General features: G+C 43.2%; 1 protein-coding gene across 2 annotated transcripts; it reads right to left on the reverse strand.

The window, feature by feature from the left end:
• Nucleotides 1-240: 240 nt before the first annotated feature.
• epsti1 (epithelial stromal interaction 1) lies at nucleotides 241-16202 on the reverse strand. Of its 2 annotated transcripts, XM_070448378.1 has the most exons (10): nucleotides 15938-16202; nucleotides 14353-14411; nucleotides 13755-13838; nucleotides 13580-13653; nucleotides 12452-12535; nucleotides 9018-9091; nucleotides 5064-5140; nucleotides 4885-4946; nucleotides 4396-4601; nucleotides 241-762 (listed from the first exon to the last, which is right to left on the reverse strand). In XM_070448378.1, the coding sequence occupies exons 1-8, from the start codon at nucleotides 16129-16131 to the stop codon at nucleotides 4942-4944; spliced, it is 651 nt and encodes a 216-aa protein (XP_070304479.1). In that variant the 5' UTR covers nucleotides 16132-16202; the 3' UTR covers nucleotides 241-762; nucleotides 4396-4601; nucleotides 4885-4941. The 2 variants fall into 2 exon arrangements, with proteins under 2 accessions (XP_070304479.1, XP_070304481.1); XM_070448380.1 differs by lacking the exons at nucleotides 241-762; nucleotides 4396-4601 and adding an exon at nucleotides 8009-8092 and having other exon boundaries at nucleotides 15938-16201.
• Between the last annotated feature and the right edge of the window lie 3156 nt (nucleotides 16203-19358).

Here is a 19358-nt window from a genome sequence, read left to right on the forward strand (position 1 = left end):
TACTAATTCAATCAGGGAAACATCTGAAGAATACAAAGTGAAAAGTCAAACATTTCAGTGAAACCAGAGGTGACACAGAACATAAAGACCCAATATATGATCTAATAGGACACGCCAAGGGAGACGGTCTATTGTTGTCCATCTTACAGATGAGAAACCCTTGTAATGGATAGCCAACATGTTGTTGTGATTAGCCTTTATACAGAGAAACAGAAAACAGGACAGATGTTTCCATAACAACACAATGAACTTGTTAAAAGCCAAATGGATATTAAGATGCTGACTCATCCTAGTGCCCTACAACTCATTTGTAAAAAACACATCATCCTAAATCAATGTCAGACACAATGGAGCAATTTGTCATTTGTGCTGAAGAAATTAAGTAGTTTCACTCTATTATTATTACTAAGATATTACCTTTCACAATGGTATCATTACTTGATCTAATAGATATTGTCAAGTTTCACAATATTATCATTATTACGGAATCAAGTTTCACAATTCTACTATTACTTTCAAGGTTCACAATATTATTAGTACTAGACAGAGATATGAGGAAGATTCAGCAGTAAAAGTTAATACACAAGGGTTGTCATTAGACTAGCACACATGCCTGTTGGTAGTCTCTGCAACACTAGATAAGTAAGTCATAGGCCTGTTGATAGTCTCCGTTACACTGAATGACGATGTCCTCCAGAAAGGGTCTCTCACAGAACGGGAAGCTATTCTGAAGCTTCATCACAACCCACTCAAAGTCTGGATCTACAGGAGAAAAAGGAGTTCAGTGTTACATTTTACATTTATGCACACGTATGATTTTTCCAGTCATATTAGGCAACAAAGAAATCCTTTGTTGGGGTCTCTTGACAAGCCTGGGAAAGCAAGACAACTGCTCTCGTGGACTTTTATACCACACACAGTGTGTGATCCTTTAGTTCTGAATACAGATGCAGGATCTTAATTTCAAATGTATATTGTCACAGCAAAATAATCCTGCAGCAACAGGATTTGAACGCTTTGTCCATAATGTTGATTGATCGGTGGTTAGGCTATTAGCTGGCCAACAGTAGGCTACATGAAAAGTGCAATACTGTTAATATAACTGTGTGTTAATGTGGGGTTTCAGTGAATTTATGTAAATCACAAAGCTCATCTGCATTTCCAGCAGGAACATTTTCAGCAACAAAAGAGTGATCAAATGAAGATCCTACATCTGTATCTAAACGCTGGGGTATGGAGACAGAGGTACCATATCCTGACCTATCAAACCCTAAATGAAAGCTGTATATTTCTTCTGCATACAGCTGGATCTGTGCAACAGATGACGTGGAATTTAGACTTGACTTTAGACCACTTTATGAGTTATGAAACGTTTTGAAACTTTGATTTTGGATGAATGTTCCTTGTAATGAGAAAGGATGACAGACACAGAGCTCTGCTTTGTGTTCTAAACACCAAAGCCTCATCCAGTCCCACGCACACACACACACACGCACACACACACACGCACACACACACACGCACATACACACATACACGCATGCACGCACACACACATACACACACACACATACACACAGTCAGACAAGACATTAGGATGACAGTCTCATCCCAGACCAAGCCCGTTCACTGCAGTCAGAGGACACTCCCATGATGCTCTCTGCTGAGTCATCTGGTTCAGCCAGGAAGGACAGATGACCGGAGAAGAGAGAGAGAGAGGGATGGAGAGAAAGAAAAATAAGAAACACTGATCTTCCACCACAGTCATTCTGATCCAACCTGATCCTCCAACTAACCACACTATAACAGGCCCTGATCACATACACACACACACAAACTCACACACACACTCATACACAGATACACACACACACAGAGAGCAGGGCAGTGTGAGGAGCCTGGAGGGAGAGGGCATCAGCCAGCCAGGAGGAGATTAGGAGTGTTATGGTGGTGAAGGACTAGCATCCTCTTTACATCCTAATCACCACGGCCATTTAGCCAACAGATGCTTTTCTCCAAAACTATTTCCAGTTGACAACTGGACTCTGACCATTACACCCTAATGAGGGTGCTTACTGAACATGGCCATTTACAACAGCTATCGGATCCAAGTTGACGGGTGTCTTCAGGACCAACCCACAACCCTGGCAACGAACCCACAACCCTGGCATCGAACCCACAACCCTGGCAACGAACCCACAACCCTGGCATCGAACCCACAACCCTGGCAACGAACCCACAACACTGGCATCGAACCCAAAACCGCGGCATCGAACCCACAACCCTATCATCAAACCCACAACCCCGGCATGGAACCCAAAAGCCTGGCATCAAACCCACAACCCTGGCAATGGGCCATCCAAGCCAGTTCACAGGCTGCTGCTAACTGGTTAGAGAGGATGAATGGCGTTGGTTTGTCAGGGATGATGGCTGAGATAGTGTGGCCAGGCAAAGCTCTGCACTGACAGGCAGAAAACTATGTTTACTGTGATGACAGCTGGGTTCGAACCCAGGTCTCCTGCGAAACCCACTGAGCAAAGCCTAGGCATTGCCTTGGGTAAATAATGCAAGTTTTCATGGGTGCGATGTGACTGTGAGAGCAAAAGTATTTTGCAGATGTGATGACGAGTAGCAGTAGTTCCTGAAGTGAACTGTCCCTGAAGTGAACTGTTCCTGAAGTGAACTGTCCCTGAAGTGAACTGTTCCTGATGTGAACTGTTCCTGAAGTGAACTGTTCCCGAGGTGAACTGTTGCTGAAGTGAACTGTTCCTGAAGTGAACTGTTCCTGACGTGAACTGTCCCTGACGTGAACGGTCCCTGACGTGAACTGTCCCTGAAGTGAACTGTTCCTGATGTGAACTGTTCCTGAAGTGAACTGTTCCTGAAGTGAACTGTTCCTCATGTGAACTGTTCCTGAAGTGAACTGTTCCTGAGATGAACTGTCCCTGAAGTGAACTGTTCCTGACGTGAACTGTCCCTGACGTGAACTGTCCCTGACGTGAACTGTTCCTGACGTGAACTATCCCTGACGTGAACTGTTCCTGACGTGAACTATCCCTGACGTGAACTGTTGAGCCGTGTAACTGTCTCCTGTCAGGAACGTGTTCCTGACGGTGAACCTGTTCCTGAAGTGAAATCTGTTCCTGCAAGTGAACTGTCGCCTGAAGTGAACTGTCCTGAAGCTGAACTGTTCCTGAAAGTGAACTGTTCCTGAAGTGAACTGTCCCCTGAACGTGAACTGTTCCTGTAGTGAACTGTTCCTGAAGTAACTGTCCCTGAAGTGAACTGTTCCTTGAAGTGAACTGTCCCTGAGTGAACTGTCGCCCTGACGTGAACTGTTCCTGACTGTGAACTGTCCGACGTGAACTTGTCCTCTGAAGTGAAGTGTCCCTGACGTGAAACTGTCCCTGAGTGAACTGTCCCTGACGTGAACTGTCCTGACGTGAACTGTCCCTGACGTGAACTGTCCCTGAAGTGAACTGTCCCTGAGTGAACTGTTCCTGAAGTGAAACTGTTCCTGAAGTGAACTGTTCCTCGACGTGAACTGTTCCTGAAGTGAACTGTCCCTGACGTGAACTGTCCCTGAAGTGACTGTCCCTGATGTGAACTGTCCCCTGACGTGAACTGTCCCTGACGTGACAGTCCTGACGTGAACTGTCCCTGACGGTGAAACTGTCCCTGACGTGAAGACTGTGTTCCTTGACATGAACAGTGAAATCCAACAGAAATAAGCTCAAGCATCAGATGCATCAGCTACAGAAGCCCAGGACGTGGGAAGGGAATCAAAGTGTACCTTTGATATGAGGAAACTCTAGTCAACAGAACATCTCCTCCTGTCCTGCTGCTGCTATGTGGGCTTTGGCAATGCTGCTGCCATTGATGGGTTCATTTAAAGGGTTTAGTCTTACTGCAACCATAACACACACACACACACACACACACACACACACACACACACACACACACACACAGACACATCTGAAGACTGCACACCTTGGCACCAGGAAAATGAAATCATGTCAGAAGCATCTGTAAGATGTGTTTCAAGTCCTGACCACTGGAATGTCTTTGACACATTGATTCATACATTCTTTTGGAATTGTATTTACACTACACTGTATTATTGCCTTTTTTGTAGATAGGCGGCAGTGGTCAAAGTGGCCCATGGCAACTGAGGTGAGAGCCGTGAAGTCATTCCCGACTCTCTCTCTGAACTCTCTCTCTGAACTCTCTCTCTGAACTCTCTCTCTGACAGCATCACACTGAGAAGCTTTTCCTTTCTACTTGACAGCTTGGCTCAGAGACACCAGAATTTCCCTCCCTTACTGACACATTGTAATTAACGGTACTCAGTGTGCAAGTGTGTAAGTGTACGTGCATCCGTGTGTGTCTTACTGGTCTCCTCTCGCCACTCTGAGGTGCTGTGTGCTGAGTCAGGCTCCGGGGATGTAAAGCTGTCTTGTGGTCGGGAGGTCTGTCTATGGGTCTGCCAGTCTCTTCTGTCCTCCTCCATAGCCACAGGGGGGCGCTGTAGCTCAATCTGCCCCCCTGCAACCTCTGTGCCCCCACCCTGTAGTCGGTCGAGGAAAGCTGATCTCCCCCTGCCACCAGACATAATCATTTTGTGTTATAAAATGTATGTGTTTCCTTGGAATGTATTCAGTATGTTTCTATGCTAATGTTTGTAACGCTGCAAGCAACATCTCCTTTACAGGGATAATAATATATTTTAAACTATTAAAAAGAGATTAGAAATATCAATAGATTACAGGCCATCCAGCCAACTACTGGAGCAAAAATAAATAAGGGAACAATGTCTAAACAGATCACTCAACATAAAAAAATGACAATTAGGTTTGAACATTGTTGTAAAAATGAGCACACCTTCTCAATTCTCTCCTCCTCTCCTCCTCTTGATCACTCTCTTTCCCCTCCAAAACCTCACTCTGAGGGGAAGAACATGGATTAGTACTGCCCCGATAACTGAACTGTAGTTTCATTCCTGCTTGGGCTACATATACCGATAACATTTGTTAGCAATGGTTGTATATTTGACAGGGTACCTTCATCCTCTGTTCCTCCTTCTTCAGCTGTAGAGCTGTGTTCTCCTCCTCTCTGCCCTGTAATCCTGGGCTCTGGCCTGCAGGAGAGGAACATAAGAAAACAGGGTCTCAGGCCTCTGCTTGAATACACACACACACACACACACAGAGAGAGCAAGAGAGCAGAGAGCAGAAAAGAGAGGCAGAGAGGAGCAGAAGACAGAGAGAGAGAGAGAGAGGAGAGAGAGAGAGAGAGAGAGAGAGAGAGAGAGAGAGAGAGAGAGAGAGAGAGAGAGAGAGAGAGAGAGAGAGAGAGAGAGAGAGAGAGAGAAGAGAGAGAGAGAGAGAGAGAGAGAGAGAGAGAGAGAGAGAGAGAATGTTGTTTTTCTGGTATCAGGCTTTTTCTCTTTCTCTGTTCTCTATCCTCTGACTCTGGAGAGTAGGGAGTGCGCACAAACAACACAAAACTCACACAGACACACACACACGTGCACGCACACTCCCCCACACAAACAGAGGATATAAGGAATATTAATCGTCCCTTAAGGAACCATCTCTGAAAGAACAACAAATTCCCCAGTACCCCAGTAGAGACCACATCAACCACACTCTCTCCCCCTTCTTCCCGTTGCTCTCCCCCCTCCTGTTCGGCGGCTTTGATCACTGGGTCTGTGACGTTGGTTTAGCTTGGAGGGATCCAGTACTGCAGTCTGGAGCACCTCCAGAGGACCAGGTCAGTAGAGAGTAAAGCAGGAACACAGACATCCTGACACTCCTTCACTACCATGTTTTCAGAGAAAACAAGCAGAAAATATATGAATAGAATGTAGGATCTCTATGTAATCTGGAGAGGCATACCGCTACACATATTATTCTGTGTATGTCTGTCTCCACAGGGATGACAGGTATTGTCATGTGATATTTCTATCTTTTTGGGTTCTCCTACAGTCACTGCCTGTCAGGGAGAAGAATCCCTTTCTCTCTTCTGCTATCACTCTCTCTATTTCTCTATTCCTGTCCTGTTTCCTTATCTTTGCATGCAGCCCTCTTCCCATCGCTCTTTCTCCTCACCCTCTCTCTCTTCTCCCTCTCTCTCTCCCTATCCTTACCCTCTCTCTTGCTCTCTTCTCCCTCTCTCTCTCCCTCTCCGTACCCTCTCTCTCTCTCCTCAACCTCTTTCTCTCTCCCGCTCTCTCCCTTTCCTCACCCTCTCTCCCTCTCCTTACCCTCTTTCTCTCTCTCCCTCTCCCTTTACGCAGCCTCTCTCTCTTCTCCCTCTCTCACTCTCCCTTTACTCAGCCTCTCTCTCTCTCTTCTCCCTCTCCTCTCCCTCTCTCACTCTCCCTTTACTCAGCCTCTCCCTCTCTCACTCTCCACTCTCTCCCTTCTCCCTCTCTCACTCTCTTTTCCCTCTTCTCTCTTTCTCCCTCTCCTCACTCTCTCTCCCTCTATTTCTCTCTCTCCCTCCCTCTCTTCAACCTCTCTCTCCCTTTCCTCACCCTCTCTCTCCCTTTCCTCACCCTCTTTCTCTCCCTCCCCTCACCCTCTCTCTCTCCTTCTCTATCACTCCTGGCACTGCTAATTCTCCCAATAAGGTGAGAAATAAGGGAAACTAGAGAAACTTGCACAACAATGAGAAAAGCCACACAAGAAAACATTTCCTCTGTCTATCTGTCTGTCTACCACAACTGTGTGTGCAATTTGAATAAAGATGTCAGTTGACACATAATACTGTTGTCAGTCAGTACAGTATGAAACCCTTCCCAAACACACACATACTCAAACCCTGAGAAACTTCCTTCCTGCTCTCCCCTGTCTGCTGTCTGCACATCACCAGACACGACACCACTGAGACCAGGCTAGGGCTGAGATGAGACATCAACACTACTATTATTACCACTACATACAAACAATAGTATATTACACACATTAAGCTATGATGGCTTGTGGTCTATTTCTCCATCCTCTCCAGGTAGATTGATTGGTTCTTCTGGAGCTGGTTGACATAGTGACCTGGATGACATAGCAAAGATGACCTCTGTGATTGGCAGGTCTTCCTGCATCCTGGCCTCCTATTGGCTGACAGCCTGGCTTCCTTCCAGGTACTTTCACCAGAACTACGCAGGTTATTCCACCCTTGGTCTGTCGGCAGTGAACCCCCCCCCACTCTCTCCCTCCCTTTCACTCTCTCTCTCTCTATCCATCTCTCTCTCTCTCTCTCTCTATCCATCTCTCTCTCTCTCTCTATCCATCCATCTCTCTCTCTCATCTCTCCGTACTTTATGTGAACTCTGTGAGCCTCACCCCACCAACTCCCTTCCTATAACCATCAAATTATGAGGAGAGGTGGGATAGAGAGAGAGAGAGAAAGAGATGGAGAAAGAGATGGAGAAGGAAAGCGAGTGTAAAGAAAGAAAGACAGAGAGAGAGAGAGAGAGAGAGAGAGAGAGTGAAAGAGACGGCAAGACTTCTAGTGTGTATTTATTTATACTTACTTAAATCCAATCATACCCTCTAAAGTCTCTCTGTGCACAGGCTCTCTCTCTCTCTCTTCACACACACAACACACACACACACACACACACAACACACACACACACACACACACACACACACACACACACACACACACACACACACACACACACACACACACACACACACACACCACACACACACACACACCACACACAGACACACAACAAGCACACACACACAAACACACACACACACACAGTGTCCACTAGCTCTGACCAGAGGATAATATTAAGGGGATGGGTCCTCTCCCCGGGCTGGGCTGACCAACATTTCTGGGGCTGAGTTTATCCCCACCCCACCCCGGTCAATGAAAGCAGATCGTATACAAAGATGGATCCATTGGTGTGAATTACCCCTGACCTCACAGCCACAGCTCTGAGAGTTCTGAACCCAGGCCCTGTCTAGGATACACACACACATAGTCCTACCCAGGGTGATGTGTGTGAGGCACTAGTCACTGCCAATGGAGCTGCATCTGACCCTCCACCCTCTGAAGGAACTGCTTGTTCTTCCTGCAGATCACACACACGCACACACGCACACACCCGCACGCACGCACGCACGCACGCACGCACGCACCACCACACACACACACAAACACACAACACACACACACACACACACACACACACACACACACACACACACACACACACACACACACACACACACACACACACACACACACAGTGGTGTTAATGTTTTCAGCAGACATCCTGATTCTCCCCACAGCAAGATGCTGTTTCACAGAGGTGTCACCTAGTCTGTTTGTCCTGGTCTGACTCTTACTGTCTTCATCCTCTTTCCTGTCCTGTGTCTCAGTCCTCTGTCCTAACTGTCCTGTCCCCGTCTCAGTCCCATCTCTAGCCCCGTCATCTGTACTCTGTAACCGCCTCTCCTCTCTCTACCCCTGACTCCAACATGCTCCCTCCCTCCCTCCGTCCGCCCGCCCGTCCGCCCGCCTGTCTGTCTCTACATGTTTGTATTTGTCCTTCCCTACAGTTCTCCTAGTGTGTTGTTGTGTCATGTTTGTTATTGTTAGGCTGGTGCCAGTGGTGTGACATCAAACAGACACTTTCCTCCAGAGGGGTTGGAATGTAGCCAGGGTTCCAACAACACAATAACTCTGTGGGGTGCTTAAGGGCTAGGTGTTTGGACCAGTGTTAATATTATTATGCTTTGGAGAAGAGATTCCTGCACTCTGTACATAAACATCCATTAAAGTGCAAGGGTTCTGCATTCTCCTTCAGTTTTTGACTCTCCTCCACCTGTAATGATACAGTATGTTACTTCAGGTGAGTAGAAGGGTTTACATGGTTCAGTTACGGATGTGAGGGTAAACAGGGAGAGACAGGTTAAGTGTGTGTCACACACCTCCATCTCCTCTGATGTCTGCTACAGAAACACCTTGTTTATTCACAAGTTCAAAGTGCTGACCTGAGGTGGTCCTGTTGGAGAACTTCTCTCCTCTGCCTCTCCTCCTGTTTTCTCCTCTCCTCCAGTCTCTCAGCCTGTAACATAGTTGAACACATCAGTGACTTGTTACTAATTAGTAGTGACTTCTCGTAACCATTCCCTCTCAGGTTACAATCAAGGACTAGGTTGTGGAGAGAAACATGGTCAGCTTCATTAGGTGGGTCATAAGACAGTGCTTGAAATGTTATTAAGGTGACAACTCGTTATAGGTTCCGTAACCACTGCTCTGGTGTCCTTTATGAACCACTATTAAGACATCTCTGTCTGTATTCACCACTCAGAGAAGGCCAGCCAGACATGGACGTGAACATGTCTAACAGCTCTCTCTGCTGCAGCCTGTGGTTCCTGGAAACACCAAGGCTCATCAATCAGTCAGGGAACTATTGTCTCCTTAATGATGGGTGTGGATATGTCTCTTTCTCTCTGTCTATTTTCCTTTCTTTCTTTCTTTCTCTCTCTCTCGCTCTCTCTCTCTCTCATTCAATCACCACATCTAGGATTGTTTTAGTGTGCCTGCCAGCTGTCTGCAGTGACATCTGTTGGAATGAAATGGTATTACAGAGAGAAACAATACCTTCTGTATACCTACAGTATATGGTATGTAACAATACAGTCTAGAAGAAAAAGAAACACACACCTATTTAGGCGAGGTGCTGGCTAGCGGAGTAGAAAACTTGAAAATAAAGGAGAGCCGCACACTCTAGGAGCTCAGACGCAAAAATGTAATTACCAACGTTTCGACAGCCAAGCTGTCTTCATCAGGGTATAATCACAAACACTGCGGGATGACTCGTTTATATAGTGTCAAAAGACACACAGGTGTCTGTAATCATGGCCAAGAGTGGCCTAATATCATTGGTTAATTCTCAAATATTAAAATGACATACAAAGAACAGCATACAAAAAACAAATGGATAGCATACGATCATAGATTCATTTTAGACTACACAAGTTCACACGGTCCCAGAACCCACGGGACTGAGTGTCTTTAATTTATCAAGCAAGATATTGAGCCCTGCCCATGTCTCTTTGCTTAATAAAGGGTTATCTTTTGTGCCTACAACCCAGTGCAACAACTTTGATGTGAAGGTAGACATGTTAAGTTTTTTAGAAACAGCCGTTTAAGGGAATACTTTAGCTCCCCTAATCCTGACATTTCTATTGAACCAGTAGGTTGCTCACCTGCACATACTCCGACTCCTTTTAGAAGCAAGAGTTATTTTGTACCTCCAGCTAATCGCAATCACTCTATCGAGACATATTGCAGAGTTGTTGAAAAAGATGTTGCTCATCTCCTTAAGAACAAACAGGAGTCCAAATCTTTCCATAATTTACCTAAGGATGAAAAACAAGCTTTGCTTGATTTACAATCCGATACCTCAGTCCTTATTCGTCCTGCTGACAAGGGTGGATCGGTTGTACTTATGGATAGGACAGCTTATGTAAATGAGTGTCATAGACAGCTGCTTGACAACACCTTTTACAAGAAACTTAGAAGTGGCCCTACTTCCCAATTTCAGAATACTATCTTTACTGTCCAGGACACCAGCAGTATGATCTATATCATTGAATCTCTTGATCCTCTCCCTGAGAATACCTTGTTAGTTACTTTTGATGTTGAGTCGTTATACACATATTCCACACGAGGGCGGTATTGAAACTATGGAACATTTTCTTCTGCAACGTGACCCTAATGAAGTACCTTCCAGTGCATGCATTATAACATTGGCTGAAATAGTACTCACACACAACTACTTCATGTTTCTAAATGATTTCTTTATTCAGACGAAGGGTACTGCTATGGGATCCCCCATGGCTCCTAACTATGCTCATTTGTATGTGGGTTACATGGAGAAACAGTCCATTTTCAATCCTCTCAAAAATGTTTTCTTGCCTAACATCATTATGTGGAAACGGTATATTGATGATATTTTTGTTCTATGGAGGGGTGATGCAAAACAGCTCCAGGCATTCCATGATTTTCTTAACTCCTGTTCTGAGCACCTGAGATTTACTATGCAATCTGACACGTCAAATCAGTTTTCTTGATCTTCTGAGAAAATAATGTTCTATACACTGATCTTTACAGGAAACCTACTGATCCTAACAGTTTGTTGAGGGCTGACAGTTGTCACCCACTTCCCTTGAAAAATTGTTTGCCCTACAGCCAATTCTGTCGAATCAAAAGAATTTGCAAAAAACAATCAGATTTCGACAGAAATATGGCTGAGACGCAAAGAAAGTTCAAGGAGAGGGGGTACAAAATGATCAGATTAATATTGCCATTGAGAAAATTCAAAACAAAACGAGACATGACCTTTTTCAAGGGCAGTCTCGCAAAAAGACGCATTCTTAAATTCTAACTACACGCTATTCAAAGCACTCTGAACAAATTAAGGGAATCGTTCACAAACATTGGCACATTCTAAAATCCGATGATAGTCTCGGTAATGTGTTTTCGGACCTTCCCTTGATCGTATTCTCGCGGGGCAGAAATCTCAGAGACCAATTGGTACACTCTGATTTACCACCCCAAGATATTCCTTTGCGCCCCTACTGGATGGAAATTACACGTGTAATGGCTGTGCTCAATGCAATGGCACTTATAAATGCAGATCCTTCAAACACCCACAAACAGGGAAATCGATTCCAATCAAAGTGTTATTACGTGCTCCACTAAGGCAGTTATTTATCTTATAACTTGTCCTTGTGGTAAAAATGATGTGGGTAAAACAAAGCGCAAATTAAAAGTACGTATCTCAGAGCATCGTAGCACCATTAGGTGCAAAAACTTGACTTACCCAGTTGCGGCTCACTTTTTGGAGGGAGGCCACTCGATTTCGTCTCTGCGGTATATTGGCATCGAACATGTCACCCTCCCTAGGAGAGGGGGTGACCTTGATAATTTATTGTTAAAACGAGAGGCTGCCTGGATCTTTAACTTAAAGACCCTTGCTCCCGCCGGTCTCAACGTAGACTTTGATCTGAAGCCATTCTTGTGATTATTGTGACTTTGCCATTGTAATTGTTTGTAAACTTGTGTAGTCTAAAATGAATCTATGATCGTATGCTATCCATTTGTTTTTTGTATGCTGTTCTTTGTATGTCATTTTAATATTTGAGAATTAACCAATGATATTAGGCCACTCTTGGCCATGATTACAGACACCTGTGTGTCTTTTGACACTATATAAACGAGTCATCCCGCAGTGTTTGTGATTACACCCTGATGAAGACAGCTTGGCTGTCGAAACGTTGGTAATTACATTTTTGCATCTGAGCTCCTCTCTTTTATGTGCGGCTCTCCTTTATTTTCATGTAACAATACAGTGACATCAATAGTAAGTAAGAGATGTATTTGTACAGTGCTAACACCCTTTCCATCCCTCTCTTACCTTCTCCCGCTGTTTAGCCTTCATCCTGTCATTCTCCTCTTCCTCAGACTGTTTCTGTTGCCGATCCATCTCCTCTTTTCTCAGCTTCACACAACACAAGTAGACAACTTACTCACACTGTCTGTCAAGGGCTATTTAGAAGGTATCATCAAGAAATTAACAGAATGTGAGGGTTCTAAATGCCAGGCTGGAATACGGGCCATAAAGGTATGAATACATCTGTATTGTAAAATGGAATGATGGAATACGGGCCATAAAGTTATAAATAAATCTGATGATTAAACATGGAATGATGGAATACGGGCCATAAATATAAATAATCTGTATTGATAAATGGAATGATGGAATACGGGCCATAAAGGTATAATACATCTGTATTGTAAATGGAATGGTGAGATACGGGCCATAAAGTTTAAATAAAAATCTGTATTGTAAAATGGAATGATGGAATACGGGGCCATAAAGTTATAAATAATCTGTATTGTAAATGGAATGATGGAATACGGGCATAAAGTTATAAATAAATCTGTATTGTAAAATGAATGATGGAGCATACGGCCATAAAGTTATAAATACATCTTTATTGTAAAATGGAAATGATGGGATACGGGCATAAAGTTATAAAATAAATCTTATTGTAAAAGAATAGAATGGGAATACGGGCATAAGTTTAAATAAAATCTTGTATTGTAAATAGGGAATGATGGAATACGGCCTATAAGTTATAAATAATCTGTATGTAAAATGGAATGATGGAATACGGGCCATAAAGTTATAAATAAAATCTTATTGTAAATGGAATGATGGAATACGGGCCATTAAAGTTATAAATAAAATCTTATTGTAAAATGGAATGATGGAATACGGGCCATAAAGTTTATAAATACATCTTTATTTGTAAAATGGAATGATGGAATACGGGACCATAAAGATTATAAATACATCTTATTGTAAAATGGAATGATGGAACACGGGCCATAAAGTTATAAATACATCTTTATTGTAAAATGGAATGATGGAATACGGGCCATAAAGTTATAAATACATCTTTATTGTAAAATGGAATGATGGAACACGGGCCATAAAGTTATAAATACATATTTATTGTCAAATGGAATAATGGAATACCTGTTTCTGCAGTTTAGATCGGCGTAACTCCAACAGCTGCCTCTCTCTGGCCTCAGCCAATGACACAGCACCACCTTACAGAGATACATGCATTAGAAGATAATATTATTTGTGTGTGTGTGTGTGTGTGTGTGTGTGTGTGTGTGTGTGTGTGTGTGTGTGTGTGTGTGTGTACCTAGCCTCTCTGGGGCCAGCTGGACAGGACCAGGTCTGTTTGCTTCCTTCCATCTCTGTAAATCCTCCTCTTCTTTCTGAGCCACTGCAGGTTAAGAGAGAATGGTGACATGTTGGCATTTTATATTCCAAGTATATTTAAGCAATAAGGCACGAGGGGGTGTGGTATATGGCCAATATACCACGGCTAAGGGTTGTTCTTAGGCACGGCACAACGTGGTCGTGGTATATTGGCCATATACCACAAACCCCCGAGGTGCCTTATTGCTATTATAAACTGGTTACCAACATAATAAGAACAGTAAAAACAAATGTTTTGTCATACTTGATATACCACGGCTGTCAGCCAATCAGCATTCAGGGCTCGACCCACCCAGTTTATAATACAATATATAGTATATTACTAATATATACTATTACTGGAGGGAGGGGTAGATGGGAAGGGAGGGAGGGATAGAGGGATGGAGAGATATTTCAATGCTAATGTAATAAAACAGGCAGGGAGTGCACCTCGAACCGACCCGCAGAAATCGATTGTGCCACAAAAGCGTGCTCAAGTGGCAGAGTCAATATACCAGGGTCGCTACAACAAGACTTACTCATTTGTAGTTTACTCCTTCGTGATTCAATGGGTGGTATCATGGTGAACCCATCTGAACTGAGAGAGAGAGCATGGAAATTAAAATCCAATTGTATTTGTCACATGCACCGAAATGCTGACTTACAAGCCCTTAATTAACCAACCATTTTTTGTAAGAAAATATTTGCTAAATGTTAATATATATTTGTATTTAAGAACGAACAAAAAGTAAAACAATAAAATAACAATAACGAGCCTACAGTATATACAGGGGGTACCGGTCCCGAGTCAATTTGCTGGGGTAAAGGTTAGTCGAAGTAAATTGAGGTAATAAGTACATGTAGGTAGGGGTAAAGTGACTATGCATAGATAATAAACAGTGAGTAGCAGCAATGTTAAAAGAGGGTCAATTCAAATAGTCTGGGTAGCCATTTGATTAACTGTTCAGCAGTCTAATGGATTGCGGTTAAGGAGCATTTGGACCTAGACTTTGCGCTCCGGTGTCGCTTGCCGTGCGGTAGCAGTGAGAACAGTCTAACACTAGGGTGGCTGGAGTCTTTGACAATTTTTAGGGCCTTCCTCTGACACCACATGGTATAGAGGACCTGGATGGCTGGAAGCTTGGCCCTAATGATGTACTGGGCCATACTACGCACTACCCTCTGTAGCGCCTTGCGGTCGGTCGTATGCGGAGCAGTTGCCATATCAAGCGGTGATGCAACCAGTCAGAGAAAGCGAGAGAAAGGGAAATGCAAAAGCCTCCCCCTACTTAGACGTGTAATAACCATCATAATCTTCTGTGCCAAGGGTTTTACCAGACAGAGGCAATATTCTTGTGCACCAAAACAGAACGCAAGCGTCTGTTCATGTGCTCATGCGTGCGCATAGACTAGTTTCACCAGAGATATTAGAGACAGGAAGGAGGAGATAGGAACGAATGGCCAAAGTATAACATCTCGTCCAGCAAACTGTCGACCAATCACGTTTACGTTGTCATTCTGTGTCACGCGGTTGCTAACTGAATCGTCACGCAATCCCTTCTCAAAATCAGGTATGAGTCGATAAACCTGCCTATTTTCCTCGGAAGTACGTAATGTCACGATTCCAAAGCTATACGATATTACAGAGAACAAGTTCATCTCCAAAATATGTGTAATTGTGTACTTCATGTTCACGAAATTCATGGTAATGTTATGTTTTTAAACTTGCTCACAATTGACTCCCATTCACTCCTGAAAGGAGAGCTCTAATTGTCCCACCATCGCCCAGAATGCACCGCGCGGCCCATTGCAATGCAGTTTTCCATCTCCTCAAAATAATCTCTGGTTTCTCTTCCATTTCACAGGAATTAAGAGCGTGAAACGAAACTTAAATTTACTGTAGCCTAAAGGAGAATATGACTTTACATAAATACTTAATTTAAAACATTCTTAATTTGAATGGCATTCCCAACTTTTACATAATAATACTTCCAAAACTTTCCCCAATTTTTCTTAAACTTGATGCAGAAGAGAACCTTCCATATCAATATAGCCCGAATATCCCCTTGAAACATTGGAAAATACATATTCTAATGTAGATAAATATTATTGGCTACTACTCACTATCGAGGCTGAGTTGGATCCTGCTGTGTTTGTGGGTCGGTGTTCGCGTTGACAGGTGCGTTAGCATTGACATCAGGATTGGAATCCCCGGGCTCTTGCCATGCATTATTTCCAGACTGCCTATTTGTTCTCCGATGAACTCCTGAATTGGTAGAATTGATTCTATTATTACTATAATATCCCTGGTCGTCCATGGTGGCAGCCTATATCCTATGGCTACTGACACAGAACTGTCTGAGACGCCGGTAAATTGGAGAAGACCCTACCCCCCTGTGGCAGACACGCGAATTGGAAAGTTAACTCCCAGTATTACCCACAGACTACAGTGCCTTCAGAAAGTATTCACACCTCTTGACTTTTCCAAAATTTGTTGTACAAAGTGGGATTTTTTATGGATTTAATTTACATTTTTTGTCAATGATCTACACTAAATACTCTGTAATGTCGAAGTGTAAGAAAAAATCGAACATTTTGTAAAACAAATCATGAAAAATAAAACACTAATATATCTTGATTAGATAAGTATTCCACAAGTCAATACATGTTAGAATCACCTTTGGCAGTGATTACAGCTGTGAGTATTTCTGGGTAAGTCTCTAAGAACTTTACCCACCTGGATTGTACAACATTTGGCCATTTATTATTTTCATAATTCTTCAAGCTCAGTAAAATTGGTTGTTGATCATTGCTAGACAACCATTTTCATGTCTTGCCATAGATTTTCAAGCAGATTTAAGTCAAAACTGTAACTCAGCCACTCAGGAACATTCACTGTCTTCTTGGTAAGCAACTCCAGTGTATATTTGGCCTTGTGTTTTAGGTTATTGTCCTGCTGATAGATGAATTCATCTCCCAGTGTCTGGTGGAAGCAGACTGAACCAGGTTTACCTGTTCAGTCTGTTCTTACCTCCATTTTGCCTGTTCTTACCTCCATTCCATTTATTTTTTATTCTGAAAAACTTCCCAGTCCTTAACTATTACAAGCATACCCATAACATGATAAAGCCACCACTATGCTTGACAATATGGAGAGTGGTACTCAGTCATGTGTTGTATTGGATTTGCCCCAAACATAACACTTTGTATTGAGGATAAAAAGTTATGTGCTTTGCCACATTTTTTGCAGTATTACTTTAGTGACTTGTTGCAAACAGGATGCATGTTTTGTAATATTTGTATTCTGTACAGGCTTCCTTCTTTTCACTCTGTCATTTAGGTTAGTACTGTGGAATAACTACAATGTTGTTAATCCATCCTCAGTTCTCCTATCACAACCATTAAACTCTGTAACTGTTTTAAAAGTCACCATTGGCCTCATGGTGAAGTCCCTGAGCGGTTTCCTTTTTCTCCGGCAACTGAGTTTGGAAGGACGCCTGTAAATTTGTAGTGACTGGGTGTATTGACACACCATCCAAAGTGCAATTAATAACTTCACTATGCTCAAAGGGATATTCAATGGCTGTTTTTACCCATGATTATTATTGATTATTATTAATAGGTGCCCTTTTTTTACGAGGCATTGAGAAACCTACATGGTCTTTGTGATTGAATCTGTGTTTGAAATGGGTTGAGTCACTGACGTGATCTTCCTGTCTGGGTTGGTGCCCCCCCTTGGGTTGTGCCGTGGCGGAGATCTTTGTGGGCTATACTCGGTCTTGTCTCAGGATGGTAAGTTGGTGGTTGAAGGTATCCCTCTAGTGGTGTGGGGGCTGTGCTTTGGGAAAGTGGGTGGGGTTATATCCTGCCTGTTTGGCCCTGTCCGGGGGTATCATCGGATGGGGCCACAGTGTCTCCTGACCCCTCCTGTCTCAACCTCCAATACTTATGCTGCAGTAGTTTATGTGTCGGGGGGCTAGGGTCAGTCTGTTATATCTGGAGTAATTCTCCTGTCTTATCCAGTGTCCTGTGTGAATTTAAGTATGCTCTCTCTAATTCTTTCTTTCTCTTGGAGGACCTGAGCCCTAGGACCATGCCTCAGGACTACCTGGCACGATGACTCCTTGCTGTCCCCAGTCCACCTGGCCGTGCTGCTGCTCCAGTTTCAACTGTTCTGCCTGCGGCTATGGAACCCTGACCTGTTCACCGGATGTGCTACCTGTCCCAGACCTGCTGTTTTCAACTCTCTAGAGACAACAGGAGGGGTAGAGATACTCTTAATGATTGGCTATGAAAAGCCAACTGACATTTACTCCTGAGGTGCTGACTTGTTGCACCCTCGACAACTACTGTGATTATTATTATTTATTTATGAACATTTGAACATCTTGGCCATGCTCTGTTATAATCTCCACCCGGCACAGCCAGAAGAGGACTGGCCACCCCTCATAGCCTGGTTCCTCTCTAGGTTTCTTCCTAGGTTTTGGCCTTTCTAGGGAGTTTTTCCTAGCCACCGTGCTTCTACACCTGCATTGCTTGCTGTTTGGGGTTTTAGGCTGGGTTTCTGTACAGCACTTTGAGATATCAGCTGATGTAAGAAGGGCTATATAAATACATTTGATTTGAAATGCACTGCTTAACTGAGGGACCGTAGAGGTAATTGTATGTGTGGGGTACAGAGATGATGTAGTCATTCAAAAATCATGTTAAACACTATTGCACACAGAGTGAGTCCATGCAACTTATTATGGGACTTGTTAAGCAAATCTTTACTACTGGACTCATTTAGGCTTGCCATAACAAAGGGGTTGAATACTTATTAACTCAACACATTTCAGCTTTTCATTTTTAATACATTTGTAAAAATGTCACAAAACATCATTCCACTTTGACATTATGGGGTATTGTGTGTAGGCCAGTGACACAGCATCTCTATTAAATCCATTTTAAATTGAGTCTGTAACACAACACAATGTGGGGGGAAATCAAGGGGTGTGAATACTTTCTGAAGGCACTGTACAGCCTACAGTCAGCCCAACACTATAAAAGTTTAGCAGAATCGTTTTTACAACTGAGTAAAAAGTAATATTGCTGTATCCTAATACAAATTGTGTTGCAGGATTTAAATTCCCTAGGAGTAAATATATATATTGCTTCCATCTGCTATTGCTGTGAATTATCTCACTATGTATATTTTTTACGACATTTAATTTGTTTGTTTTCATGCGGTTCATTGATTAATAACATTTTTCCACGGAATGTTTCGCAAGAAAGGCTCTACAGGTAACTGCCAAAATAAAGGAAACACCAACATAGTATGTTAATAGGGCGTTGGGCCACCAATAGGCCTTGGCATATATTAGCCATGTAGCCTAAGTGTCTGGAACTCTATTTGATACCATTCTTCCACGATAAATTCAATCATTTGGTGTTTTGTTGATGGTGGCAGAAAACGCTGTTCCAGAATTTCCAATACATGTTCAATTAGGTTGAGATCTGGTAACAGAGAGACGCACACACACACTTTAAACCCCTTATGCCTCCT

Source organism: Salvelinus sp. IW2-2015, linkage group LG2 (assembly GCF_002910315.2).
Source record: "Salvelinus sp. IW2-2015 linkage group LG2, ASM291031v2, whole genome shotgun sequence".
NCBI classification, from domain to species: Eukaryota; Metazoa; Chordata; class Actinopteri; order Salmoniformes; family Salmonidae; genus Salvelinus; species Salvelinus sp. IW2-2015.